General features: G+C 38.3%; 1 protein-coding gene across 1 annotated transcript in view; it reads left to right on the forward strand.

Annotated features, from left to right (window-relative positions):
- The first annotated feature begins 6,534 nt into the window (after positions 1 to 6,534).
- The window catches only part of retreg3 (reticulophagy regulator family member 3), a 30,827-nt gene continuing 15,201 nt past the window's right edge, over positions 6,535 to 22,160 (forward strand). The window contains exons 1-6 of the mRNA XM_039739148.1: positions 6,535 to 6,959; positions 8,795 to 8,901; positions 15,603 to 15,633; positions 16,362 to 16,488; positions 17,442 to 17,526; positions 20,960 to 21,097. Of these exons, the coding sequence (XP_039595082.1) occupies positions 6,550 to 6,959; positions 8,795 to 8,901; positions 15,603 to 15,633; positions 16,362 to 16,488; positions 17,442 to 17,526; positions 20,960 to 21,097 (898 nt within the window). The 5' untranslated portion in view covers positions 6,535 to 6,549. The remainder of the gene's footprint in view (positions 6,960 to 8,794; positions 8,902 to 15,602; positions 15,634 to 16,361; positions 16,489 to 17,441; positions 17,527 to 20,959; positions 21,098 to 22,160) is intronic.

Genomic DNA, 22,160 nt, shown 5'->3' on the forward strand with positions numbered 1-22,160 from the left:
TCACCCTTTGTTTTGGACAATTCCTGATAGGTATTATTTTACAAATAAGGTTAAACATATATCATTTAAAATTATTCTTAAGTTTTCTCCAGCAAATTAAATTTTTGTACTACTGAGAGGGAGTCTCTGTGGTGCACGAATTTGTTTGCTGTATATTTTTAAAATTATTTTGGACTTACAAAGTTTTGTTGTTGAGCAATTTCAAGTGAATTTAAGGATTTAACATTTTTTTGTATTGTGTCAGAGAAAACATGGAAAAATAATATTTATGTATTATAAATATATTGATTATTTTGGGTTAATATTCATACATTTAAATGGTTTAACAATTGTCCTTCTTTCAGCCCCTTTGAGCTGAATTTCAAATATTATTTAAAATCTAAAAAAGATCTGAAAAACACAGATGCAAAGAAAACATTTCAAATATGTGTGGACTATGGGGGGCGCTGATGCTTCATCCCTGAACCCAAATGACAACCACAAAAGAACAGAAGTGACAAAAGAAGAAGGCTTTATTACCCAAAGCAGGTGAGCATTCAGAACAATTCCCCATAATCATATAGGAGCTTAAAACAACAAAAGCTTAATCCTTCTGGTCCTTCTATGTACATACCCTCTAGCGTCCTTTCCTTGTCTTGCCACTAATGCTGAATTCCATATGAAGTGGGAAGTCCGAATTTCGGAGCTCTTAGTCGGAATTTGCAAGTGGCACATCCCCACAAGTGGGATTTCCCACTCTGAAACCTGAGGCTGGTCTGTCAGATCTGAGTTTGTCCGATTTCTGATTATGATGACAATCCAAATTTGTGACATACACCGCTAACTTTAGTAAAAATTTGTAGTATTATATTGTTTATTAGCACTTCTGTCTATTTGTGTCTCATTAAATCAGTCACACACACAGCACTGTCCAACTTCTATTTGTGGACTTATTGCTACAGTGTTTGGATGCTCAAAATACAGCATAATAGCTGTTTATTCCAATGGAGCAAGCACAACAAACGTTTTCTTGTATGTGTCCATATTGGTTTTCCAAATGTTTTACAACTCAGGTGTGACATCAATCCCAGCTCCGACAACCGCCTTCTGAGGTAAACGTAATACACCATTAGCAATGGCTTCCTCCCTACTCCAAGACCTACTGTATGCTGACTGCAGGGGCCCTTTAGGTCCCAGTCAGGAAGCACATCCAGGTAAGCCCTCACACCTGTTTCTGAGTTACCTAGTGTCACACATGGGGGTCTAACTAAGATTAAATTGCTGGGACAGTGGCTAAATGAGTGGACTAACAATTCTTCTTCCCCCTTTTTCAGATCCTCTGAAGAGAATAGCCCGACCTAATTTTCCTATTCCTGTTCCTCACCATGCCCATGATCACCTAATATCCGGCAGTTATCTCATTAACCCACCTCTTCCTTCTTTTTGGCTATTTAAGCCACTTGCATAACCTTTGTTTTCAGTCTTTTGTTTGAGACTCACTCTGTATTGACTACTCTGCTGCTATTTTTTTTTTTGTTGTCCTGTATCAATATACTATATAGGGTGGATCCTCCCAAAACTTTTTATTTTACACTAATCATCACTCAAGGGTCTGTAGGTACGCCTGAGGAGCTCCCTCTAGTAGCACTAGGTTTCACTTTTCCCGCCAAAGAGTGTAATTGAGGATGTCAAGTCTGCCTGCCTAATGGAGTGAAATAAAAGAAAAAAACCGAGTGTCATTATGAATAATGTTGCACGATCTCTCTTTGACACACTAACACTGAAGACGTTCAGTCAACAAATCATTCAGCAGAAGTGCATCAGGAAACACGATTTGGAGCTCCTTAATATCAACAGCAAAATGCCTGTATAGTGCCCTACTGTGGCTACATGATTTCAATGTTATAAAAGGCCTAACTTTTGTAATGATCCTTAAATGAAAAAATGCAGTCCTAGTAATATGGCTAATATGCCACTTAAAGTTTAGGTCAGCAGCTCATTATTATATGTAAATTCTTCACTTCTGCCTTGACTTTTAAAACTAAGGAATCAGGTTTATAAGACCGTCACTATTTTAATTTTTGTCGACAACTAAGATTTCTGTTTTTGTCCTTATTTCGTTTGAGGAAATTACTATGCATTCATTCTGAAATGTAAGTAAGGTATTGTTTACGAGGGAGTAGATCTTCAGGGTCACCAAGTGCTGTAGATAAATAAAGCGGCATGTTATGTGCTTATGGTACTTCACCTTGCATATCAAGATACGGTATATACTAGCGTATAAGTTGGGTCTTGAAAGCCAAAAAGTCGATCACAAAATTATATCCCGACTTATATGCCCTTTCAAAAATGCGACCCTTCATTTTTTTTTTTTTTACATCTTCTTGCTTTCTCCAATCTCACACAACTTTCTTAGACACATCGAATTTTGTTGCAGCAGTGCAGCTACCAATTTATTTCGCCACGTCAATTTTTCGTCTGATTGAACGCTCCATCGTAGATAAGGGATGCTCTTACGATAAAGGTGTATGAGGGTGTGAGATACACAAAACAGTGCAAACGTCGCTTCGAAATAGTTCAGGTTTTACCGTGTGGTTACATTGGCACAATACATAGAAAAAAAGGCAGTGTGCTCCGTGGTTACTCTCTCAGGCGGGCGTTAGCATATAATAATGTCTTGAATCAATAGTGTGAGTTTTCTGCATTCGATTTATATGACCGACATTATGAAATACCGGAAATTATACAGTAAAATCAAGCCCAGATTTTTCCATGGGAGATTATTTTGGTGAGTATATACAGTAATCTGACCTAACAGGAGCACGAAGGTTGAAAATAAGAGCAGGCCCAGAATAGATCCTTGGAGTATCTCATATACAATATCATGGATTGCAGAACTACACTCATCACAACTAACAAGTAACTTTGAATCTGTTAAATAAGACCAAAATGAATTTAAGACACGGCCAGCTTTTAGTCATTTGCATTACTGTGGAAGGTCATCTTGTGTTTTGGAATAATCTGACTGATTAACTATAACAGTCTTAACTAATTTACAAAGGAATTTATAAGACCCTTGAATTCAACTTACTTAACTAATTTACAAAGACATCTGAAAAAAACTGCATCTACATTTTTTGCTTTTTTTGTAGGCTTAAAATGTATGACCAAAAAACATTTGTACATTTTTTATACCATTAATGCACATGTCATGTTATGTAACTAATTTAGGGTGCTTTTAGTATAAAATAGTCAGACTGTTTACAAGGTAGTAGTTTAAAAAAAATGGGAGACTGTAAAAAATTGCACAGATAAGTATGAGGATCAAAGCTTTTGGACAGAGCCATCCAACATAAGGATAGCTTGCCGATAATATGAGTGTAACACCACATGGTCCAGAACTCCATGTGTATTTTTAACTTAAATTTACTACTTTTAATCAGTATGCTGCTGCTGGAGTATGTGAATTTCCCCTTGGGATTAATAAAGTATCTATCTATATATCTATCAATCTATCTAAATAATGGCCCATCCAAGAGATAAAAGAGTGACAACAGGAGGATGTGACATCAGAGACACATCAAAATAAGAAAGAGAGACCATTTCTCCTGGACGTCGAAGAACATATCTCATGCATCACACCAAATATTGAATAAAAAAGACACCTAAGACAACATCCATCTTGACATCGCTAATTTTCAGTAAGCTGTCTAAGACTATATACAAACCGGATTCCAAAAAAGTTGGGACACTAAACAAATTGTGAATAAAAACTGAATGTAATGATGTGGAGATGGCAAATGTCAATATTTTATTTGTAATAGAACGTAGATGACAGATCAAACATTTAATCCGAGTAAATGTATCATTTTAAAGGAAAAATATGTTGATTCAAAATTTCACGGTGTCAACAAATCCCAAAAAAGTTGGGACAAGTAGCAATAAGAGGCTGGAAAAAGTCAATTTGAGCATAACGAAGAGCTGGAAGACCAATTAACACTAATTAGGTCAATTGGCAACATGATTGGGTATAAAAAGAGCTTCTCAGAGTGGCAGTGTCTCTCAGAAGCCAAGATGGGTAGAGGATCACAAATTCCCACAATGTTGCGCAGAAAGATAGTGGAGCAATATCAGAAAGGTGTTACCCAGCGAAAAATTGCAAAGACTTTGCATCTATCATCATCAACTGTGCATAACATCATCCGAAGATTCAGAGAATCTGGAACAATCTCTGTGCGTAAGGGTCAAGGCCGTAAAACCATACTGGATGCCCGTGATCTCCGGGCCCTTAAACGACACTGCACCACAAACAGGAATGCTACTGTAAAGGAAATCACAGAATGGGCTCAGGAATACTTCCAGAAACCATTGTCAGTGAACACAATCCACCGTGCCATCCGCCGTTGCCAGCTGAAACTCTACAGTGCAAAGAAGAAGCCATTTCTAAGCAAGATCCACAAGCTCAGGCGTTGTCACTGGGCCAGGGATCATTTAAAATGGAGTGTGGCAAAATGGAAGACTGTTCTGTGGTCAGGCGAGTCACGATTCAAGTTCTTTTGGAAATCTGGGACGCCATGTCATCCGGACCAAAGAGGACAAGGACAACCCAAGTTGTTATCAACGCTCAGTTCAGAAGCCTGCATCTCTGATGGTATGGGGTTGCATGAGTGCGTGTGGCATGGGCAGCTTGCATGTCTGGAAAGGCACCATCAATGCAGAAAAATATATTCAGGTTCTAGAACAACATATGCTCCCATCCAGACGTCATCTCTTTCAGGGAAGACCCTGCATTTTTCAACAAGATAATGCCAGACCACATTCTGCATCAATCACAACATCATGGCTGCGTAGGAGAAGGATCCGGGTACTGAAATGGCCAGTCTGCAGTCCAGATCTTTCACCTATAGAGAACATTTGGCGCATCATAAAGAGGAAGGTGCGACAAAGAAGGCCCAAGACGATTGAACAGTTAGAGGCCTGTATTAGACAAGAATGGGAGAGCATTCCTATTTCTAAACTTGAGAAACTGGTCTCCTCGGTCCCCAGACGTCTGTTGAGTGTTGTAAGAAGAAGGGGAGATGCCACACAGTGGTGAAAATGGCCTTGTCCCAACTTTTTGGGATTTGTTGACACCATGAAATTCTGAATCAACATATTTTTCCCTTAAAATGATACATTTTCTCAGTTTAAACTTTTGTTCCGTGACTTATGTTCAATTCTAAATAAAATATTAGAAGTTGGCACCTCCACATCATTGCATTCAGTTTTTATTCATGATTTGTATAGTGTCCCAACTTTTTTGGAATCTGGTTTGTACATTCAGACTTTGCTGCTTATTAACATTTTCTTTTTCTATTACTGTATACTTTATTCTACTGGTATTATTATAATTTAATAAATACCATATTACTTTTAAATTTCTACAGTTTATATTTTTATCTGACTTGCAGGGTCATCAGGCTGAGGAGGGCAGTCCGACAGAGGAACAGTGCGGTAGAAGTATGACATCATTGGTTAGTAAAACCAAAGAGCTTATCATCTTTAATGTGTTTAGGATATTCTTTGAGACCAAAGTGGCATTTGGGTCTGAGTTATATCTGGGAACACCCATACATTGTCTGTGCTGAAGCTAGTGAGTCCCTGTGTGGAGTAAGAGGGAATGGCAGGCAATGCACAGCATGCATCACTTATATGTACCTATGTGAATAGGAACCTATATGAAATACTAGTGTGATCGACAGTGGAGGCATCGCTCATACATAGCTTTGTGAAGATGTATGTGTGTGTGGGTGTGTGTGAGAATAGACCAATCCAGCAATGGATGTGACAAGTCTCACTCATCCTAGGATAATACACTGGCCTAACAGTAATATATAGCTTAACAATAACAGTGGTCCCAGGTTAGATCCTTGTAGCACCCCATATACAATATCATGGACCCCTGAACTACAATCACCACAACTTACAGAGAATTTTCTACCTGTTTAATAAAACTAAAACCAATTTAAGATACTGCTCAAGAGACCCACAAATTAACTAAGGACATTTATAAAAATATTGTGGTCTGTGGTGTCAAATGTTGCACTCAAGTCTAAGAACAAAAACAGATATGTGACCCGCAGGTCATTTTACCTTGTTAAAAATAGCCACGGCAAATTCTCTTGGGAGTTACGGGTATGTTGTATCTTGATCATTTCATGTAACTGTACCTACGACATTCTTTATTAAATAATTGACTCACTAGGAATATACCTTTCCTGAGCCACTTTCATAAACTAAATACTTATTTCTGAATAAAACATTACAGTTGTTCCAAAAAAATGTCTGCGAAGAAAGGTTTGTATGCTAGTTTATGCTAGAAAGGCATTTTGGTAAAAGTGGAAAGCTTAATGGGAATTATGTAATATTATAACTTCACTTCAGGATGCGCGAAGATATATTGAGAGATCAAACTGTAAAGATTACAGCTGCCACTTGGTGTGTATGTGTGACGTCACGCCCCCGCCACTGTCTGCGCGGCACGAGACAGTGACGTCACTTCCGCTTAAACGCACAGCACTATGCGCGTGAATGAAGTGGTCGAGTGCACTTGCGCAGGGGAGGTGCTGCTTACGTTTTAACCAGAGAGTGGTTATTTATTTATTTATTTTCGCTTCCTTTTTGTGCGTGGGAGGAGGTGTGGAAAGAGGCAGTGTTTACAAGATTAATGAAAAGATGGCGCTGGTGGGGGGAGAGGAAGAAGGAGCCCACTCGAAAACGAGCATACACCCGGCTACAACCGGCAGCGCTGCTTCTCGCAGCCCCCTCGCTTTTGGGCTTGCTTCTCGAGACAGGGACACCCGCGTCCAGGAGCTTAAGGCGACGCTGGTGGAGGCACTGGGACCATACGAGCCGCTTGTCACCTACCTGCAGTCGGTGCTTGTGTGGGAGAAGCCGTTGCACAGCCTGCTACTCTACGTGGGAGTCAATGGCCTGTTTTGGTGAGCCGGTCTGCTTTTCGATAGCGATCTATTTAAGGAAGGCTTCTGCCACATAGGCGTGCGTGGCCTAAATAAATCAACCTTATCAAGTGAATGTATTCTGCCCTCTGCCTTTAGTAGTTTGTTGAGTGTTGACACTTAACCTGGTGTCCAGCTGATCCACCAATGTTAAGTCGCGCATGGTGTTATTCTTTCACGTGTTGCATGAAAAACGGGTACATATCAGGCGAGCGCAAATTATGCCGGAGATTTTAGTCACGTGTACTTTTCTTACATTAAGTTTGAATTAGTTGATCTCCGGCATGACTTTTTTAATAACGGAAAACCAGTGTAATATTATGCGAAGCAGATTTCAAGGGCATGCTAAGAAAGAGTGGCAAGAGATGAATACTTTGATGACCAAAGGTTACAAAAACAACGTTGCAGGAATAACCGCTGAATGCCCCCCCCCCCTCTTTAATAAACTAGATTCTTTAGTAATAGTATTTTTTTCTACAAAACTAGAAGCTGTAGGTTTCAGAGGTGAAACACAAAAGTGGATCTCAAGTTCGTTAAATACAGAAGACTAAGAGGAGAGTGGAGTGAGGTGATCTGGACCCTTACTTTTTCTAATTTATATTAATGATGTAGACTCTGGTTTAGTTACTAAACTTGTGAAATTTTCAGATGACACTGAAATTGGAGGAATGGCAGACAATGAGGAGTCAGCAACAAGAATAAAAAGAAACCTGGAAAACCTTTCACAACTGGGCGAGCACTTCAAAAATACAGTTTAATCCTGAAAAGTGCTACATGTGGGCAAAAGAAATATCAGTTATAAGTAAATATGAGATGGGAGATACTATTCTACAGGAAGCAATTTCTGGAAAGGATGGTAGGGGTTTTTGTTGAATCCACGTTTCATCATCCAAGCAGTTAGAAAGGGAACTAAAATGTTACGTTATTTTGTAAACACTTTTAAATATAAAACCAGGGATATTAGACTATATAACGCATCAGTGAGACCACATCTGGAGTACTGTGTTTAGTTCTGGTCACCACACTACAACAAAAATACAGCATCCGAGAAGAGCAACCAGGTGCATCTTAGGACTTCTGGTACTCTTGGGAGACAGAGAGAATCAAGTCTGTTTAGTCTTTAGTAGAGGAGACTGTTTGGGGAAGCATTTCATTATGCAAAGTGTTGTGGGAAACTGAAATAATCTACCGAGACATGGAGTTGAAGCAGAACACCATGACAACCTTTAAGAAGTATTTTTATTGAGAGAGATTGGGACAGCTTGGCTATTAGCTAAACAAACAAGGCCGATGGAATGAATGTCTCCCCTCATTCTTCAGAATTCTTCTATAGTATTGCTGCTGGTCTTTAGATCGATTTTCAGCCTAGTCATACTTTATATGGTGTTTGCATGTCCTCTCGGTGGTTTATGCCACATTCTAAAGTCGTGCAGCATACATTGCTGACTTTCGCATCTGTCCCACTTGTGTGAGTGAGTTTGTTTTATAAAATGGTCCGGCTTTGTACCTTTTGAAGTGGGAAGGAACCTAATCTTCCTCAAATGGAAACATTGGGAGAGTCATGTTGCACCAAATCATAATTAATATCTTATAAATTAAGTAAAGGGTCTATGCCCTTGTCCACAGGTAATAAAAAATGAAACTGATAATTGCATAGTGATTATTCCAGTTGCCCATTGTGGTGTTTTTTTTTTTTTTTCTGTATCAGTATAAAATTTACATTTTTTTTAGTATCGTAAAATAATTACTCATACATCTATACTGTTACAGACACAATTTATGATTAGTCTTTCTGTTTCTAAATGTGTGTTTTGTAGGTTCTTTGTTCTTACCTCCTTGCGCATGATTTTTCTGCTGTCATTCAGCCTGACTGTGATAGTATGCATTGACACTTGGAAAAACAAGATATGGCCAGAATTCGGAGGTATGTCTTGGAATATGATGCATCAAGCATGAATGCTGTGCTAATTTTTGTCAATACATTTAGTGTGAATACACATAACTTTTTTGGGGAAATGTTATTTTCATGCTAAGAAAGAAAGAGATTAAAAGACACAATGTTTTGGCTGTATAGTCTTCAACAGGTGTGCAACCTGAAAGGAAAAAGCAGGTAACATGTATTGGAGGAGACAAAACCCGGGGTATACAAAAGGAAGAAACATGAGAGTAGGTGAGAAAAAGAAAAACTGACGTTAGTGAAGATAAAAAGAGTGAATTTACTGCATTTCTCCAAATCTTAACAACATCTCTCCATGTTCAGATTCTTTATCTGCAGGGATTTTCAGGAACATAACCCCTGCAGGTAACGAGAATTGACTGTGTGATCCCAGGCTAAGAATGAGCTGAGCTTCTTTTGTTTGTCTTTGAAAAGTGTCTTTGAAGCCCTGAGAGAGAACAGAAACAGAGAGGGCAGCGTGACTAAGATCAAGGAATGTGACGTGATCTTCAACAGGTCTTTGATCTTCTGCTAGCTGCCCCCCTGTTTCATCTGCATAGACAGATGGACTCTTCCTACAAGAAATGCACTAGATAAGATTTTTAGACTGGCGTTGGTAAATACTGAATTTACCAGTGGGAACAGATACATGAGTGTTGTTGGTGACATGTTTGCAAGTGACACTGTGGTTCCTGTATATACACTACCTTAGTTTTGTTTGTATGCTTATGAATCTCTGGCTGGTGATTCAAAATTGCATCATGATTTGGAAACCTGCAAAATGCATTTAAGTCGTTTTAGAAATGCTCAAAAATACAGATCTCCAAATGCTAACAGTTTCTGAAAATACAGAAATTATGTTTTGTATAAGGATAATTACTTGGACTTGTTTTAAGACTGAGTATGTGAAATGGAGTGTCTCTAATCCTATATATGGCCTACAAAAATATTATTGAGATAAATGTAGAATATTATAAAACAAACTAACACCGAAATAGTATTTGCTTTTGCAGTAATTTCAGTGTGAGTATCGGATAAATAATTCCAGTAATGATTTTTGTACAGAAGCAATGATTACTTAAACATCAGTAAATCTGCAAAATTGGTGCAACCACTGCAAACTTGTACAAAGTGAATTGCCATCAGACATTTTTATAAGATGCCTTCTTTAAAATCTAGTAATAAGTAAAGTGATTTAAAAAATATGTATATGGAGAATATACAGGTGGCATGGTGGTGCTTCAAGAATCCAGCTTACTGAATTTGATTCCTCTGCCCAGCCATTCTGTGTGGTGTTTGCATTTTCTTTCCATGTCTGGATTCTTTTTCTCTGGGATTTTCCTCCAAAGTTAAGTTCATTGGCAATCCAAACAGGCCTTGTATAAGTTAAATGTGAGTGGACTGGAACCCTGTTTAGGACAATTTCCTACCTATTGTCCAGTTGTGGCCAAGACAGGTGTATCCCACCTTGGTCTTTAATTGGATTAAGCTGCATCGAGAGTGGTATGATAGGATATGAAGCATTTCATTGCAAAATGCAGTAAATGACATGTACACATTTTCAGAACCACTGGTGTTAAAAGAGGGCCATCAAAATGGAAATTACATTGTAGAAACAAATGTGAGATTCAGTGGATTCAGGAAGTACTTGGACCACTTCACTTTCTGTGCACTTGGTTTTGTTATAGATTTAATGCTGTGTTATAGATTTAATTTTAAATTGATGAATTTACTGTTTTTGCCCATCATTCTACACTCTATAACCCATAATGACAAAGTGAAAACCTGATTTCAGTGGTTGTTTGCAGATTTATTAAAAATCAAAAACTGAAATTTCACCTTCCTAGAAGTATTCAGACACTTAAATCAGTACTTCGTAGCAACCCCTTTGACAGCAATTCTAGCTTTAAGTCTTCTTGGGAAAGTCTCTACAAGCTTTGCCCGCCCGGATTTGAGGTGTTTGTTCCATTCTTCCAGGCAGATCCTCTCAAGCTCCAATAGTTTGGATGGTAAGTTGTCTGTAAACTGCCATTTTAAGTTCTCTCCACATGTTTTATGGGGTTTAAGTATGGGCTTTGGCTGTGCCACACTTAAGGTCATTGTCATGCTTAAAGGGAAACCATTGCCCCAGTCTGACGTTGTGTGCACTCTGAAGCAGGTTTTTTTCAAGGACCACTTGGGATTTGGCTGCATTCATTCTTCAGTTCTTCCTGTTCCACCTACTGAGAAGCACCACCACAGCATGACACTGCCACCACCATGCTTCACTGCAGAGGTGATATTAGGGAGGTGAGAGCAGTGCCCAGTATTTGCCAGACATAGTGCTTGAAGGTCTGCCCAGATAATTCATTTTTTGTCTGATCGGACCACAGTACCTTTTTTCTCATTTTCCCAGAGCCATTTCCTTGCAAACTTAGAGCGAGCTGTCCTATACACCTGATTTGACAGAGTGTTGTCCTTCTGGTAGGTTCTCCTATCTCTGCAGAGGGCACCTGAACCTCTGTTAGTGTGACTATTGAGTTCTTGGTCACTTTCCTGACCAAAGCCCTTTTAGCCCAGTTACTCAGCTTGGTTGAACGGCCAACTCTAGGAAGAGTCCTGGTGGATCGAAATGTTTTCCATTTCACAATTACTGAGACCACTGTGCTGCGGGGAAGACTCAGAGCTTTAGAAATGGTTGATCCCCTTGCCTTGGTCCACGCCTCACCCTAGTTTGGATTCCACTCAAGTTCTACACACACCTCAAAGAGAATTTAAGCAATCGAGAGTCACCTGAGCACAATTTGGATTGCCATAGTAAAGAGTCTGAATATTTCTATGTTTGAGAGTTTTCATTTTGTGATTTTTATTAAACTAGGGGCTTTGCTCGCCAACTCGCTATGTGCCAGCCACTACTTTTCCCTGATGGCAACATGAATTAGATGCTCTACAAGCCAAACAATATTTTTGATGTCTTTTCGCTGTTCCGTTATTTCATGGAGTAATAATTTCTGTTTGTTTGTGTTGATGCAATCTTTACTATCATTTTTTTGAGACTTTGAAATTTTAATACTTTTGTTATCTCTAACCTGCTCTGCTCTGTGTATCGCAGCAACATTTTTGAATTGTTTACGACGTTCTACTTTGTCATCTACTGTTTGTCTTTTATTTCTGGTCCTGGGCGTGGTTAAATCTCTTGGCACAAAGTCTCGTCTCGTGGGACGTGAAAGTGTCTCTCTGAGAAACTTACGTCTCGTCCCTGGTTAAAAAGTCTTTTATTTTATTATTTTATATACACTCACCTAAAGGATTATTAGGAACACCTGTTCAATTTTTCATTAATGCAATTAATTATCTAATCAACCAATCACATGGCAGTTGCTTCAATGCATTTAGGGGTGTGGTCCTGGTCAAGATAATCTCCTGAACTCCAAACTGAATGTCAGAATGGCAAAGAAAGGTGATTTAAGCAATTTTGAGCGTGGCATGGTTGTTGGTGCCAGACAAGCCGGTCTGAGTATTTCACAATCTGCTCAGTTACTGGGATTTTCACGCACAACCATTTCTAGGGTTTACAAAGAATGATGTGAAAAGGGAAAAACATCCAGTATGCGGCAGTCCTGTGGGCTGAAAATGCCTTGTTGATGCTAGAGGTCAGAGGAGAATGGGCCAACTGAGTCAAGCTGATAGAAGAGCAACTTTGACTGAAATAACCACTCGTTACAACCGAGGTATGCAGCAAAGCATTTGTAAAGCCACAACACGCACAACCTTGAGGCGGATGGGCTACAACAGCAGAAGACCCCACCGGGTACCACTCATCTCCACTACAAATAGGAAAAAGAGGCTACAATTTGCACGAGCTCACCAAAATTGGACAGTTGAAGACTGGAAAAATGTTGTCTGGTCTGATGAGTCTCGATTTCTGTTGAGACATTCAAATGGTAGAGTCAGAATTTGGAGTAAACAGAATGAGAACATGGATCCATCATGCCTTGTTACCACTGTGCAGGCTGGTGGTGGTGGTGTAATGGTGTGGGGGATGTTTTCTTGGCACACTTTAGGCCCCTTAGTGCCAATTGGGCATCGTTTAAATGCCACGGGCTACCTGAGCATTGTTTCTGACCATGTCCATCCCTTCATGACCACCATGTACCCATCCTCTGATGGCTACTTCCAGCAGGATAATGCACCATGTCACAAAGCTCGAATTATTTCAAATTGGTTTCTTGAACATGACAATGAGTTCACTGTACTAAAATGGCCCCCACAGTCACCAGATCTCAACTCAATAGAGCATCTTTCGGATGTGGTGGAACAGGAGCTTTGTGCCCTGGATGTGCATCCCTCAAATCTCCATCAACTGCAAGATGCTATCCTATCAATATGGGCCAACATTTCTAAAGAATGCTTTCAGCACCTTGTTGAATCAATGCCACGTAGAATTAAGGCAAACACCGTATTAGTATGGTGTTCCTAATAATCCTTTAGGTGAGTGTGTGTATATATATATATATATATATGAGTAGTGTCTCTGTATAGAGCAGTGCTTCCCAAACTTGGTCCTGGGGGACTCCCTGTGGCTGCAGGTTTTTGTTCCAACCAGCTTCTGTTTTTAATTGAACTCCTGGGATAATGAAGTGATGTGTTATTTCCCAAGTTCTGTGTTTTGGGAACAATATAGTGAGAAGTCAAGCAAAATGACACCTTTTATTGGCTAACTAAAAAGATTATAATATGCAAGCTTTCAAGGCAACTCGGGCCCCTTTGCCAATCAAAGGTGTCATTTTGCTTGACTTCTCACTACATTCATAATGGCTAACACGGTACAACACGTTAGTATTGGGACCAATATAGAAATTAGAAAACTTGTTTGCCTAGAAAAAAAAAAATATATATTAAAATGTACTAAGCAGTTATATGGGAATAATGTACTTTTTTCTTCTTAGCAATGTTTTCATCTTGATTTTCATTGTACTTTTCCAGGTGTTTGAATTGTTTAATTACATTATTATTTACTAATTAGTGGGTCTGATGCTGAAGTACTTGCAGCCTTTGATTATTCAGTGTTGTTTGCTTGCATGTCTGCTCTGCTTGTTTTTAATTGTCATTATTAAGATACAACTGTGGTGTATGGGAACTGCACAGAGAAATCAACAAAAGAAAGGTACGCATTTAAATCTATAGCAAAAGCAGAAATATTTCTTAATGTCTTATAAATGTCAAAATCATGCCGCTGTGCTTTTCTGAATGTAGAATAAAAGAAAAATAATATCAGCTAATTAAATGAGATCAGTGTTATCAGGTGTTGTCACTGATTAGGAATCTGGTTGGAACGAAAACCTGCAGCCACTGGGGGGTCCCCAGGACCAAGTTTGGGAAACACTGGTATTGAGTGTATGTACTGATAAAGAATGATTTATATTCTAAAAGGGGCCTCATAAAGCCTTTTCCTGGTGTTTTTGTCAAACTGCTTACTGTGCGTTTCTGAGGTTATTTTTTCCCTCTTTATGTGCCTCCTACTTGTTCTTTGCTTTCCGGTTACCCAGTGTTTTTCTTGAAAACACATTCTTTTCCAATTTTATGAATTAAATTAATTTTCCATTTTTAATTCATTACCTTTGGTCCGTGCATATGCAAATGTGTAGCATTTTGTGAAAAAGAATACTAATAATAATTTATAATATTTATAAAGCACTTTTCAAGGTACTTGAAGCACTTTACACAGTGAATGGGGAGCCACTTCAGCCACCACCAATGTGTAGCACCCACCTGGATGATGCGACGGCAGCAGTTTTTGCACCAGTACACTCGCCACACGTGAGCTGTTAGGTGGCAAAGTGGTCAGAGAGAGAGAGAGAGAGCCAGTTAGAGACAGGGGATGAGTAGGGGGCGGGAATGACCAGGCCGTTGCGGACAATTTACCCAGGTGGTACACCCTACTCTTTACAAAGGATGCCTAGGGATCTTCGATCACCACAGAGAGTCAGAACCTTGTTTTTTACGTCTCATCTGAAGGACAGCATAGTGTTGCATTACTGCTCTGGGGCTTTGGGGTCCACGTTCAGACCACAGGGTGGCTCACTACCACCTCTTCCAGCAGCAACTTAAGCTTTTTCCTGGTTAGTCTCCCATCCAAGTATTGGTCAGGCCTGAACATGCTGACTTCAGCTGGATAACATGTTTAGGAGTGCATGTGTGCTGAATAACGCATATGTTGTGTTTTGTTTAAAAAAAAAAAAAATTTTAGCTTTTGGAATTTTTAAACACAAAATAATTTTCTCTCAGTTTGGTTGAAATGGTTATACAGCCTTAACATTGTAACTCATAATCTTAGCATGAATTATTTAGGCTTTTGCCAAGTTTGTACACCTTTTGCAAAGCTCTATGTATAGATATATATATATATGTATATGTATAGATATACAGTACTGTGTATGTATGTATGTTTTATTTATTTATTGTAAAGGCCTGGGAGGTCATTGGAATTTTGCTTAATAAAAATAAATGAAATCTGAGTAGATGTTTCCATTTGTTCAGGTACTTCTGTTCCCCAGAAGCTGCTTCTACTTTTTTTTTTAATCTAACAATTTACTCTTGCAGTTGAGCAATTCCTTTTGGAATTTTATTTTAAATCCCATGTTGTAGCTAAATACACTTAGTCTTTTGAAAGTAAAAACTTTGATTTCTGGATTATTTGTTTTACACAGTGAAACATCTGGAGGATCCCGAGACTGAAAGGTAAGGCAGCAATATTAAGGAGCAAATGAAAGTTATTTACTTTGTTTAATATTGCAGAGCAAGATTCAGTTTCATTTTGACATGTCTGTGGTGTGCAAGTTATGAAAGTTTAAAAAAAAAAAAAAACACATAATAATTTACATGCTGTGCACAGCACTTCCTCTTGAAAAACAGGTGGTGACTGATAAGTTCAAAATAGTCACAGGCGTGTCCTGTTATGACCCCTGACAAGTCATGTTGGATTTTTAATTTGAAGTTTATTTAATATTACAGTGATGGTACATAATTCCTGATTTGCACTGAATTTCTTACTGTTCATGGAATGTTGTATTACTGAATTAATGTGCACAGTTATTTATTCATTTATCCTTATTCTAAATAAAATTTTAAACGTTATTATAGCACAAACTATTTATATAAAGAGGGCATTTCCTGTATTGTCACTCAATAATACAGTCACTGCTCATAGCTGTCCTAGGCGCCACCAATAATTTATTTCTTGTATAGCCAACAATGAATGCCTTAATGGGCTTTATAAGGCCTGTGCTAGGTGCAGTGTAGTTTCAACTTGGCTATATATGAATTAACATTGAAACACAGCAAAGACCTGTTTGTAACAGTATAGCAAAATCATTACTATGCAAACTGAAATGGATAGTTGTCTGTTTTTTTTTTTTGCTTCGAAATGCAACATTTTGATCAGCTTTTCTTTTCCCAAATGCCTTTAGCTGGGGTCTGGTGCATCCTGGTCTGCTAAGCATTCCGGAGCTGTGCCATCATGTTGCTGCACTGTGGGTCAGCGGAGTGTCTTTTTCAAGAAACCTGATGCTTTTCAAGCATCACAGTCCAGGCAAGGTGGGCATCTGTATGAACGTCCTTAAGACTAGCATGAAACGGCTTCTTCTCTAACTGGCAAGACAACATTTATTCAGTACCTAGAAAACGAGAGGATTTTGTTTACTCAGTCGCTGAGAGGACTGCATCAATGTTGTTTAGCTAGAAGTGCTTTTAATTGTTACTTTCTATAATAATAGAGCAATATGTTAGAGCAGGGTTCTCAAACTCTGGTCCCGGAGGGCCACAGTGGCTGCAGGTTTTCATTTTAACCCTTTTCTTAATTAGTGATCAGTTTTTGCTGGTAATGAACTTCTTTTGAATTAATTTTAATTGACTTGTTTTTAAAGATTTGTTTCCTAGAATTTCTTCATTGTTCCTCTGAATTGCTTCATTTCTTTCCTTAAACAGAAATGAATTGTGAAGTGAGTGAGCCAACAGAAGACCAACAAAGTCAGGGAATCAAACTCCAACCAATTACACCCCAAGCAGTTGCTTAATTAACTGCCAATTCTTGTTAATTAAACTCGTTCTTTAATTCCATGGCTTGTTGCTGCTCTCATTGTGCAATAGCAGACATTTCTGAAATTGTTGATTTTTCTCTTTTCTAAGAGCAGTGTTAGAATGTTTTGTGGACCGGAGCAGATGAGCATTCCCGAGACCTTCATCTTTCTTGATTTTCAGTTATTGTGTGATGGACACAGGTTGCTGGTCATGCTTTAGCTCATTTTGTATCTCACTATTGTTTGGCAGCTAATTAAGGAAAAAGAAACAAGGGGTCTGAGTCTTCAAGAGCAAGTCAGTTACAATTAATTCAAAAGAAGTTAATTAGCATCAAAAACATGTCACTAATTAGGAAAAGGGTGAGAATGAAAACCTGCAGCCACTGGGGCCCTCCAGGACCAGAGTTTGAGAACCCTGGGTTAGAGTAAAATGTTCTCATAGTTATTCTTGGCATTTTTCTTCCACTGCAGTTTTGTCTTTTAGCCTGTGGCTTCTTCACATTTTTGGCAGTGCTGGGCCGCTACATTTCAGGGCTGCTTCTGTCCTATGGCATGCGTAAGTATACCTGCCCTTTGAAAGTGCATCGTGGGTATCTGTTCAGTTTGTACATTTTAAAGTAACGCTCCATCCAAAAATTTTTTATATATATATATGCACCGATGCCTATAAATGATACCATTAGCACGCACACATGATTGTGTGAACATTAAGGATCCAAAAAAAAAAAAAGCGAGCCCAAAACTTCACTATTTAAACTACACTACTTATTTTCCATGTATTTTGTTAATTTGGAAACTTCATTAACTTATTAGCTTTTTTGTAATGAAAAAGTTTGTTTCAGATACAAAAATAAAAGGTCCGGTTATCGCTTTGTGTTTTAATCAATGAAATGCTGAAGGTTCGATTAATATACATAACAACTTTGGCTGTTCATATTACAAGTAAATATGTTTTTTATAGACATGAAGAGTGTGCTTCTTTGAAAAACAGGGTACCTGATGCATCTGTTATCTGACAGAACGAGATGGAATAAAATCCGTACTGTGCTTCATCATTGCTGCATAATGAAAAGCATTATTGGTGTAGAGTTTTTCTATTTACTGAAGCTCTGCAAACAAGCACTGAACATAAAGCTTACATTTTGGATTTATTGCTATGTGTGCCTGCATCAATATTGACAATCCTGCATTCAAATTGATTATTTTACAGGAGCAATGCTATTTTTTGCTTTTGTCTAAGAAACATCACATATTTCTATCTCAATTCATTATTTTCATTTTCCATATAGTCAATATTAAAACTTTGTTCAGTGGAATACATCTCATTCCCACCACATACAGATATGGATATTTATAGATTGATATAGATATACTGTATAGAGATAGATATGGATACGTAGAGACAGATAAAGATATGGATATATAGTTATTCTTTTGAAACTGCATTTGTTAGATTTTTACAAATTTGTGTCCCGTCTCTTTATCCATAATTATGTGTAAATACATTTAAAGAATTTATTATGAATTAATTCGGTATGGTGGCAAATTAAAAAAAAAATCCTTAATTGCCAACATTTCTTAAAATTAAAATGAAGCATTTTGGAATAATCTTATCAATTACTTACATAAAATGTTTTCAAAACTATTAAAAATTGTCTATTGATTGGACATAATACTGGCATGCATGTCATCAGAAAATGTTTCCTGTTATAGCTATAAGGATTAGTTCTTTTATATCTTTTTTATATCTTCACATCCAAGGAGGCCAAAAGAGATGATTTTGCTAGAACTGCAGGAATTGTGTGGCGTAGAGGCAGCTGCACAGGATTAATGCAGCACCGCCTGCCAAAAGTCCCTGGAAGGGCCAGCCAAGTGGTAGTTTAGAGCGCATGTTTAATGAGATTATATAGATGAACATACAGTGGCATCAGTGAGCTTTGTTCCAATATCTGCTGCCATACAGCTGGAAACATACCTGGGAGAGGCCACATTTTCTCATTCAGACAAACTTCTTAAGTGCTGGTCAGCTAACAAAGTACGGTTCCTCACTTCGTCTCACAAATGTCAAGGAAATAGTGTAGAGAGTGAGAGATTATTTAGTGCACTGTCACATATTGTAAATGAAACCAGAAACAAGCTTACAGCTGAATGTATAATGATGCCTCTATTCATTAAAAGGAATCTGCCACTTTTAAAAATGGTGTCGTAGGGGACACTGCACAGAATGCATTATTTGAAGTTATTTGTTCAATTTTGAATTATTTTATTCCATATTATGAGTCTCATATGTGATGTTAACCGTGAAGTTGACAGTTGGTGGACATAAGCATATACAATATTCCAGCCTTCAGTTTCACCACAGTGGTATCAATAGTCATACTCCGTCTGAGAAAAATTATATCAATCCATCTTATATATATCCTCAAACACCCAACATGAGCAGGTACGGACACAAGTACAAAAGCCCAAGGAATCTTTATTGTGGGAAAGTCTTCCACAGCAAGTGTTTCTTGCCACAGTCGCAAGCATATGCAATTTTCTCAGAACAATACAGCGCAACTCTGTCGTTCATTCTCTCTGTCACTGCCTCCTCCACTGCTCCTCACAAGTCTTGTCCACCTTCCTTCCGTCTCTGGCTCCTCGATGTGAGGCAGGCAGCTCCTTTTATCTAGCACCTGAGAGTCCTTCCGGTCTTCCGTACATGTGGTCTGCAAGCAATTCCGAATGAGGCAAAGCCCCATGAAGTAGGGCTCCCCAGTCCCTTCAGCACTCACAGAACCCAACAGGACTGAATCGAAAAAGTCCATATCTCATACTGCTGTGTGAGAATCTGAACCACCGCTATAATCCAGGAGGGATGCCATCTAGCGCTCTGGGGGAGTGGTCCTTCCATCCCAAGGGCATCCTGGCCGGGTAAGGGTGCAGCCCATCCCTCACCATATATAATATAAAATGTATGTTTTTTTCTTGCCCTATGTAGTTTTTAGTAGTTGATGAGAAATATTTTTAATTTCATGTTTTTGTGGAGAACAAACGTAACATTTTTGATAGAACAGATAACTAACACTGGACAATAGAAAAGTATATGAAAGCGTCCATGAAAAAATCTTGAGTTACTCGTGTCCTAGAATCCACATGTCAAGTCATTCAGTCCTGTACTCATAATGTGCAGAATGAATGTATTGTTTTGCTAAAATATTGTTAAGTATCTCTGGAATTTGAAATTAGTCCACAAACAGGAAGCCCCATCACACAGTTTTATGCTTTTGAAATGAAGACCCATCTTTTCCCCTTATTCATTGGTGAAAAGTTCTGTCTTCAACTCAAAAGCAGGACACCGAGTAAAGGGGCTTTCTGTTTGTGGATTACTTTCATTTTTCCTGAGTTGTATGTATTTTTTGCTATAATGTTATTAAACATGTTTTGCATTTTGTGTGTATAGAGCTAGAAGACCTAACTTTTGGTTTATATAACATGAGTAGCATGAGATTTTTTAAGGACATTTTTTATAGAGTTTGCTGTTGTCCAGCATTTGCCACCATTCGGTCTTGTTCTGTTAGCAGTGTTATGTTCAATCTCCACGAAAGATGAGATTCAAGTTTTCTCTGCCATCACTACAAATGACATGAAGTAAAGAACATATTAAAAAATGTATAATTTTTAGGTGGCATATTCCTTTATATTTCCCATAGTAGTAGACTTGTTCCTTTCAGTTTAATAGTCTACCTCTGCTCTTCTCCTGTGGTGCCGAAAATGTTTTCTGAGGGCTTATTACCTTGTTGGCCAACTTGTCTAGTGTTGTAATAAATAAAATATAAGGATGCTGTTCACTGTGTGGCATGTTTTGGTAATTAGTTTGCACTGCAATCCATTCTACTTGAATAATTAACTACACTAGTAGTTGGATATAACTTTGTATTTATACTTCTTTATTTGATTTGAGTAATTGAGCACTTGTATGTTTGTTCATTTTTTTTTTCTTTTCTCAGTGCTTGCTTTATTGCTGTGCCCTTTGGCAATGTATCATAAAGTGGGCCAGAAAATCCATGCTTGGCTGGAACCTGCTCTTCTGAGGTTTGACTTCAGTGTCCGTGGCTACATGATGACAAAACAGAAGGAGAGACAAAGTATGTTCATGTGCATCCCTGTCATACCTGTTCTGCTATTAATGTAGTGGCACATGTTACTCATGAAGTGATTGTAGCTTTAAATAATTAATATTATAGGGCTATTGGAAAAGGTTCACACATTTTCAAGACGCCAATGAAGCTAGTATTATGTGGGCTTTTTTTAAATATGAAAACACCTCAGACTTAAAGTAAAGCCCCCTTTTATTTTTCTTACTATATAAAGTGACCTGCTAATAAAGAAGTTTGATTGACCTTTTAAAATTTGCAGGTGTGTCCATGAGTGTGAGCATTCCATCCAGGATCACATATTGACTTGTGACAATTGCTACTTACGTATGCTCTATCACTACACAGTTTGAAAATAAATGTTAGTTACTGTTCACAAACCGCGACTTAAAAGAAACACTTTGCTAGAAGTTTTTGTTTATCTCCTACACAATCTTGGCTTGACTGAGTATCATTTTGCATAAGTAAAAGTATTGCAGCAAACGACTGATTCAGCACAGAAACCCACCCCGAAATCCAAGATATAGCACGTGTCACAAAGAGTTTATCCAGGTAAAATCAGTGCAAAAATCCCACTTTAAAAGGTATAGTGCCTCCCATTTTGTATACTCCGGTTTTATCCTGTGTGTAGTATGGTCAGGACAGTTTACTGACAAGCAAGTCGACAGAAGAATTTGGCTATCTAATTTTTCCCACCTGGACTTAGTTGTCTGCCTTCTCTGCTGGGCACTTTTCCTTGCACAGTATATATCGAATGGAAGGCAGCACATTTCTACAGGTAATAATGCAGCATAGCTGTCTTCTTCATTCCAGTAAGATCCCTCAAGATTCCTGTCTCGGATCAAGGCTGTATCCTCATTTCTGAACTATATTTTTTAGATAGAAATGTGTAAGCCTGGTTATGTTTTTTTTTGTGTCCAGTACTACCTAGCTAGACCCAGGCTCTTAGAACACTGTACTGGAACAGCTGCTTCAAGGAGTCTTATCAGAAATTCGCTTCACTGTGCACATTGCTCCAATTTTTGTTCAAAATGATTTATCATGCTTATTTGCT

The sequence above is a fragment of the Polypterus senegalus genome, chromosome 17 (assembly GCF_016835505.1).
Source record: "Polypterus senegalus isolate Bchr_013 chromosome 17, ASM1683550v1, whole genome shotgun sequence".
NCBI classification, from domain to species: Eukaryota; Metazoa; Chordata; class Cladistia; order Polypteriformes; family Polypteridae; genus Polypterus; species Polypterus senegalus.